This window comes from Oncorhynchus mykiss, chromosome 7 (genome assembly GCF_057628025.1).
Source record: "Oncorhynchus mykiss isolate SJ-2025 chromosome 7, ASM5762802v1, whole genome shotgun sequence".
NCBI classification, from domain to species: Eukaryota; Metazoa; Chordata; class Actinopteri; order Salmoniformes; family Salmonidae; genus Oncorhynchus; species Oncorhynchus mykiss.
In genome coordinates this window covers 65,466,542-65,474,542 of record NC_143028.1, presented here as the reverse complement: position 1 = coordinate 65,474,542, position 8,001 = coordinate 65,466,542, and the positions used below count along the sequence as shown (strand labels likewise).

Below are 8,001 nucleotides of genomic sequence, written 5' to 3'. Positions count from 1 at the left end.
TTGGTATGATTTGTTTTTTCCTTAAGTTATCCTCTGTCTTATGTAACCATACCAAACGTAACATAAGGACGATGGTTTGTCGGGTGGATGGGTAAGCGTATCACATAAACGTCAGCAACCCAAAGATTGCGTGCTCGAATCTCATCAGGGACAACTTTAGCATTTTAGCTAATTAGCCACTTTTCAACTTCTGTCTACTTTTTAGTTACATTGCAACTACTTAGTATGTTAGCTAACCCTTCCCCTAACCTTAACCCTTTAAACAAACTCCTAACCTTAACCGGAACCCCTAACCCAAATCCCTAGCCTAGCTAACGTTAGCCACCTAGCTAACATTAGCCAAAACAACTTGTAATTCTTAACATATCATACATATTTAAAATTTGTAACATATTGTATGAATTGCAATTCGTAACATATCATACAAGTTGTAATTTGTAAAATACCATACAAATTGTAATTTCTAACATATCACACGAAATGGGTGATGGACAACCACAAATGAATACCAAACGTAACATATCACACTAATTGGAGTGTCCTGGATTTTAATTTACAGGTTTTACAGAGTCCAGGTTGCTTCTTCGGACTATTTTGTATTTAAATGTGCTAGTTGACCAACGTAGGAGGTTATTTTCTAAACGTAGCGTAACCCAGGTTCACCTATTCAATTCTATCAAGGTTGGCATAAGACTCCTTTACAAAAGCATGAGAAATTCCACTCCCCTCAACTTTTCACTCCCCTCAACCTGCTCCCACTGAAATCTTCCCACACGTGTAAGCCCGTTACTCAGCAGGGACTCAATCCATCTGCTGAAAAATACATAGTTTTGCTGTGGGAAACCATACCGTATGTCACACTCATGTCTGCCATGTAAACTCATCCTGCCTTAGATTGAGTAGACACATAACCTTTCTTGGGTTTCCCGCTGTGCTTGTTGTGTAACTAGATTACACAGTGCCCCCACCTTTATCTTTTGAGTGATTTGGAGAGGTGCTCTCGAGGCTTCTTAAGGATGACACATGCTTGACTAAATGCTGAGTTTTTCTCTTCTGAGTTGCCAAGTGACAATTGAAGCTATGGTCCCGCCAACCTCTCAAACTCTCTCTCGCTCTCCCTCTCTTTCTTAGAGACTTAAGATACACAAATATGCCTGACACTTGATTCATGAGGTCATGAACTAAGCTGGAAGAGATGACAATGAACAACAGGTGCATTAGTATAATTTTATACACTAGGGCGTCTCCCTAACTTTCAGATATGATACCATAAAACACGTGTTCTCAACACCACAAACAAGAGGACATAGGGGTTTGATTGTGTCACACAGCCAAAATGATTTGTGTCCCTAGAACTACTGTGTAAATACATTCTTTCCCGTAGATGTTTCTATGTATTCAGAATGCTAAAGTGATTTCTACCACTACCTTTTGTATTATTGACAACCTCCATATTCAAAAGCAAAGTGTGCGTTTAAAGCCAGGTGTGTTTGCTTATAGTCAGTCAAATGTTTGTCTGAAATGTCATCATTATCTATTTTTCACACTTTTGTTTAAGTTTATACTTTATTTCTCATGATATTTCCAAAGACAACTAGGAAATTGTTCATGTAATCACCGCTGCCTGATATACACTGAGTGTACAAAACTTTAGGAACAATTGCTCTTTCCATGACACAGACTGACAAGGTGAATCCAGGTGAAGGCTATGCTCCCTTATTGATGTCACTTATCAAGGCACAAGGCGAGACCCAAATGCAGACACAGGAGGCAGATGGTTGGAGTCTTACAATGTTTATTCATCCAATGGGGTAGGAAAGAGAATGGTTGTGGACAGGCAAAAAGATAAAAACCAGATCAGAGTCCAGGAGGTACAGAGTGGCAGACAGGCTCGTGGTCAAGGCAGGCAGAATGGTCAGGCAAGCAGGTACAGAGTCCAGAAACAGGTAAGGGTCAAAACCGGGAGGACTAGAAAGATGAGAATGCAAAAAGCAGGAGAACTGCTGATTGACTTCCAAACATACCAGACGAAGTGGCACAGAGAGACAGGAAACACAGGGATAAATACACTGGTACAGAGAGACAGGAAACACAGGGATAAATACACTGGCACAGAGAGACAGGAAACACAGGGATAAATACACTGGGGAAAACAAGCGACACCTGGAGGGGGTGGAGACAATAACGAGGACAGGTGAAACAGATCAGGGTGTGACAGTCACTTGTTAAATCCACTTCCATCAGTGTAGGTGAAGGGAAGGAGACAGGTTAAAGAAGGTGGTTTAAGCCTTGAGACATTTGAGGCATGGACTGTGTATTTGCCATTCAGCGGGTGAATGGGCAAGACAAAATATTTAAGTGCCTTTGAACAGGGTATGGTAGTAGGTGCCAGGTGCACCGGTTTGTGTCAAGAACTGCAACACTGCTGGGTTTTTCACTCTCAACAGTTTCACTTGTGTATCAAGAATGATCCACTACCAATGGACATCCAGCTAACTTGACACAACTGTGGGAAGCATTGGAGTCAACATGGGCCAGCATCCCTGTGGAACGCTTTCAACACCTTTTAGAGTCAACATGGGCCAGCATCCCTGTGGAACGCTTTCAACACCTTGTAGAGTCAACATGGGCCAGCATCCCTGTGGAACGCTTTCAACACCTTGTAGAGTCAACATGGGCCAGCATCCCTGTGGACCGCTTTCAACACCTTGTAGAGTCAACATGGGCCAGCATCCCTGTGGAACGCTTTCAACACCTTGTAGAGTCCAGCCCCAAAGAATTGAGGCTGTTCTGAAGGCAAAGGAGGAGGGTGGTGGTGCAACTCAATATTAGGAAGGTGTTCTTAATGTTTTGTACACTTAGTGTATGTAAATATATGTTTGACAATATTAAACTTAGAACAATGAAGGAAGATGGATTCGACATTGTCACATTATATACTGTAGACAAATAGTATTTTTTTAATGAAATGTACAAGTACTTTGATATTTGGCAGAATACGACACAATAAGACAATGCATTAACTTTCACTGATCACTTTATCTCCTCCTTTCTCACTCTGTTTCTGTTATAAAAGGAGTGTAGGTAGGGTATTCATCTAGAGCAGGATATAATTGCTGCCTGGTTGGTTGTTCATCCTCTGAGAGCCTTGTTGGCAATGGGAAGAACTTGGCACGGTCTCACAAGCTTCAAACTGTGTCTGTTGCCTCTGTTACTACTGGCAACCTTTCAGAGCAAATCCCTCTCCTTCTACAAAGAGAATCCTCAATTGTTTGAATGGTGTTTAATCCCTACCACTCTATACTCTACAGCCTGACTTTGATTCTGGGTTTCTTGTTCTCTTGGTGAAACATGACTTCTTGATTAGATGTTTTTTTCAAAATGATTATTAATTGTTTTGCGTGTTCCCAAGCCAATTTGTGCTAGGGACTCAGAAATCATAGTTCTTGGTCCCACATTAATCCCAGCTGCATCAATTCTACAATACCGCTCTCCCTATTCAGGGCACCTCCAGGTATTAATGTGTCATGTCTGTCCTAGTGATAGCCAAACATTATTAGAGACATTATTAGAGACATTTACATAGGAGGAGGAACCATATTTTTCTCTGTTCAGCTCGGTCTGGTTTTTGGTCCCAATCACATTCATGTGATTATCTTTGAGCTAAAGGTGTCACATTGTTTGTTCAGTATCTCAGTCGTCCAAGCCACAGGAAGTGTCATCTATAATTCACCCCCACAGCGCTGTGACCCTATTAAACTAGGCCAGGCATAAATGGTCTCTGGTTTTATTCGGAAAAGATAAACACACTGAACCCAATGGCATAATACTGTATCTTCCTGTTGCAGGGAAGACTTTTCAGTCGAGCCCCTCATAAGAGTGATGATTGTCTGCACACAATGGAAATAATAATGGATTTGCATTTATAAAGCACTTTTACACAAGGTCTCACTTTACACTGTAAGGGGAAGGCAGGGGTGACCTCATCCAAGACTGATGTGTAGAACCAACCAGGATGATGGCCGGCAGACATAGTATACAGATATTGTGAGATTTAGTTGCTTCACAAAAATGGTTTTCTGTCTCATGCGGCAAATGAAATGAAATCCATTGAATCTTGGATTTCTAGATTTGAACTGGATGCCATGTTGCACATGTTTAGCTCATTAAAGTCTTAATAGAAACCATACAACACCAGAAGTTACCGTCTTACTCACAAAGACAAATCAAAGGTTACCCATAGCCTCCCTGTGTGGACTTTCCTGCGCACTGTCCCATGTCAAGGCTTCTGTGCCTTTATGTTACAGATGTAAGATCTTAATTTGAGCCAGTTTACGTGCGACAGCAGAAAAATTATCCTGAAGTAACAGGAAATGTGGATTATAATTAATGGACATTTTTTGTAAGGGTTGATATAATTTTGGAAAGGGAAAAACAAGTCTGAAATTTCTAAGTGGAAATGACACATTTCAGAAGCCTTTTTAAACACATTTCCTGCATTGCAACAGGATGATCAAATGAAGATCCTACATCTGTATAATAAGGTAGAGACTTGCTGATACAAGCCCCTCCTTGCCTGTTCCCCTTCCATCGCTACACCTGTAAAACCCCTTTGAGAATGCATCCTTCATTCACTACTACTCTCTTGAAGCAGCTTCTTACAGATATAACAAAGGCTTGTTTCAAAAAATCAATAGGATTGTTACATTTCTTTCACGTATCCAATCACGTCCAGTTCAATGATTGCTCAAGGGTTGGAGGTAGCAGGAAGGAAGAATGCCAAATGGAATCTTTATTATTGGCTACATTCGGGCCCCTTTGCTTACCCAGTATGAAAGCGCCCTCTAGTGACCTGATGCAAGAATATTCCAAAGGAAAGCTAACCACCGTAGGCTACTAAACCTATGATAGTCCTACTCGTTTTGGTTTTACAATGCTGGCCGTGAATATGTTTATATTTGGGTGCTTATAAATAATATATCCAGTATATCTCTCTCAGAAAATACCATCTATAGACATTGTAAATAAAAATATGAATTTATTGAGTAGGAAAAACATTAATATATTTACAGCATTGACATAGCACACACAAAAAATCTAAATGTAACACATTTGGCACCATGGATGGAGTGGAGAATGAGATAGCAGGTCCGGGGCTGTGCAGTCAACGCCCTATCTCTCATTGTCTGATAGTGAGAGTCGGACAGCTGCTCTTTCGCCGGCTATTTCGACCCGGGACTCAAATTTCAGCTTGGAGCCTCCAACTGACGCGTCAATTTAGGCTACCCAAAGCAGCGCAGCAAAGCGCAGCTCAACAGACAGTCAACTCGTTTTTCTGTTGACTGTTTGAGGTTGCCAATCCTTCCACTGGGCACACATTGGTTGAATCAACGTTGTTTCCATGTCGTGGAATAGACGTTGAATTGACCTCTGTGCCCAGTGCGATTCCTCTTGTGAAGCTTTTTCGAGTGCGTATGTAGCGCACCGTATTTGGCGTGGCAAGGACTATACAGTTCCTTAATAATTGTGTAGGTTAACAGCGTTTTGGCGCTGGCCCAGTGACGATTTCTACGAGGCGTGCAGTCGGTTGGCTGCACCTGCGCTTCTATGCGCTCCCGTGGCCTGTTGTAGCTTCCTGGGTATGGTGATCTGCTCTGCGGCCGAAACTGTTGCCACCTCCTCATGTCTCCTTCTCTCCTCCGTCTCGAGTGCCCTCTGCTCCCGAGCCCTCAACTGAACGAGCTCTGCGTCCAGCGGCTCTCCGGAGGAGAAGGACTGGCACACGGTTTCCACCAGACCCAGAACCATGCCCAAGAAGGCCACCACGGTGCCCACAAGGTACACCTTCAGCATACGGCGGCTAGGCTTTTGCGCCAGCATCTCCTTGGCGAAAGGGATGATTTCGTGCATGGTCTCCATTTCGGTTGGATTATGTGGTCTGAATTTGACTGGGGAGAGAAGGAAAGGAAAGCGTTTAAAAAGTAACACATAGGCCTAAGCACTTTTCATGTCACAACAATGTGATAAAAAGCAGGACAATCACGTGCATTGGTAGGCTACTTACTGTATTAAAGTAATTGATCTTGTCCTTCTCTGGATATTTGATGAGTTTGTTCTGTGTCGCTTGAGCACACTTTCGGAGCTTCTCATTTATAAAGATTTGGTTATTTTAATCCACGCCCACTCAGTGACGCTTTATGAATATTCAGTGAGCACAAGCTCTCTTCTGTTAAAACATAAGGAGCATGGGTCCAGAGGAAAGTGAGCTACATATGTTGACTACGTGTTACAACTCATCTCAGAGTCTTTCACCCACTCTGTAAATGATGGCCTACTTGTGTGTGTGTGTGTGTGTGTGTGTGTGTGTGTGTGCGCCTATGTGCCATTGGTAGCTGCCGCCTGCCTGGTAAGGTACCAAATTATGCCTAGTAGTGCTTCTTCATCCCATAGAAATAAACAAGCTAATTCATAGGTTATTATTATTGTGCAATTGCCATCTTCAATTGGCTACCTTGTCGTTTATCTACTGTAAAATAAAGGCTTACCAAATCTATATAGAGCAGAATTAAAATATATACAACATAATTTATCGATGTGAAAATTATAAATTGTTATTCTGTATAGAATTGTTAGGCTTGACGACACCTGTTGGCCTTAGGCAGCATACAAGATGCTGAGATCAGTCTGAATTAAGTCAAAGGCCCTATAAACCCAGTCACCCTCCTGTCATGATCATTACATTTGCAGACACCGTGAACTCTGTCTGTACTGACACACACAGACAGACAGACAGACAGATACGCACGCACACACACACACACACACACACACACACACACACACACACACACACACACACACACACACACACACACACACACACACACACACACACACACACACACACACACACACACACACACACAAACTGTTCCTGAGCAAACTGTGACTAATTTGATGATCTTATTATTGCATGAATTTGACTGGACCAGTCATACATAATTCCGTATGATTTTGAGACAGATGATGGGAGAAATGGAAATCTGAGATGTGAAAAATAAGAGGACTCTTGGCCAGTGTTAATAAGCATGTGAGAGTGAAGGGGTTTTTCTCACTTCACCACTGTTTACAGACAAAGGAGTTTGTCGAAGGTTTAATGAAGGCCTTGTATTAGTGGCCATTTACACTCGTCATTTTGGAATTAGCCGGTACACACAGCTGTTTCAGATGAGTATATAATGGACCCAATTTGACAGTGTACTCCCTCACCTGACCCCTCAACCTTGCTCACATACACAGTAATACACACACACTGATGAGGCATTTGGTACAGTACATGAAGGCCATAGTAATTTGAGATGAGTACTAGTAGTTTTTGTTTGGTCATTAGAGCCTCCCTCTCCCAAAATATTATACCAAAGTGTTCCCTGTTGTTGCCACGGATACCTTACCAGTCCTTATTCTACCTTAGGTTAAGCGGAAGCTATAAGGTGTGGCTACAGCTGTCTGGCAGTGTGTGTGTGTGTGTGTGTGTGTGTCTGTGTGTGAGACGGAGGTGAGTCAGAGAACACGCCCTGGTCCTGGCTGTTAGTCAGTAGCTATGGAGAAAAACAGTGTGCATTCAGTAGCCCTGAGGCTAGGTTTTATTACACACAGGTGATGATCCACACCGTCACACACCAACACACAGAATGCCAGGGTTACAACATAGTGGTGCCAAGCCATTTTACTGCCTGCAGGATAAACATTTAGATGTGTGTTTCTGTGTGTGTTTGTGTTAGTTATTGTGTTTAGATGGGAATGCCAAAGAGAATAATTCAGCAAAATGGGTTAATTTACAAATGTTGTTGCGCAATGTATCATAAACAATCACTGCATACTTAGTCTACTCTCCTTGTTGAGACAAGCTGCTAACCCAACCACTCATCCACAGCTATACCACATCGCTACAAAGAACTGTTTATAATGTTATTTTCTGTAGTTCATTTTGGAAGGTCCACC

General features: G+C 42.2%; 1 protein-coding gene across 1 annotated transcript; it reads right to left on the bottom strand.

The window, feature by feature from the left end:
• Positions 1–5,021: 5,021 nt before the first annotated feature.
• Positions 5,022–6,204, bottom strand: LOC110528394 (G0/G1 switch protein 2). Its single transcript, XM_021610428.3, has 2 exons — positions 6,065–6,204; positions 5,022–5,948 (listed from the first exon to the last, which is right to left on the bottom strand). The coding sequence occupies exon 2, from the start codon at positions 5,917–5,919 to the stop codon at positions 5,569–5,571; it is 351 nt and encodes a 116-aa protein (XP_021466103.3). The 5' UTR covers positions 5,920–5,948; positions 6,065–6,204; the 3' UTR covers positions 5,022–5,568.
• Positions 6,205–8,001: the final 1,797 nt, after the last annotated feature.

Coding starts and splice junctions, on each gene's coding strand:
- LOC110528394 (XM_021610428.3), bottom strand. CDS start 5,919: ATGGAGACCATGCACGAAATCATCCCTTTCGCCAAGGAGATGCTGGCG.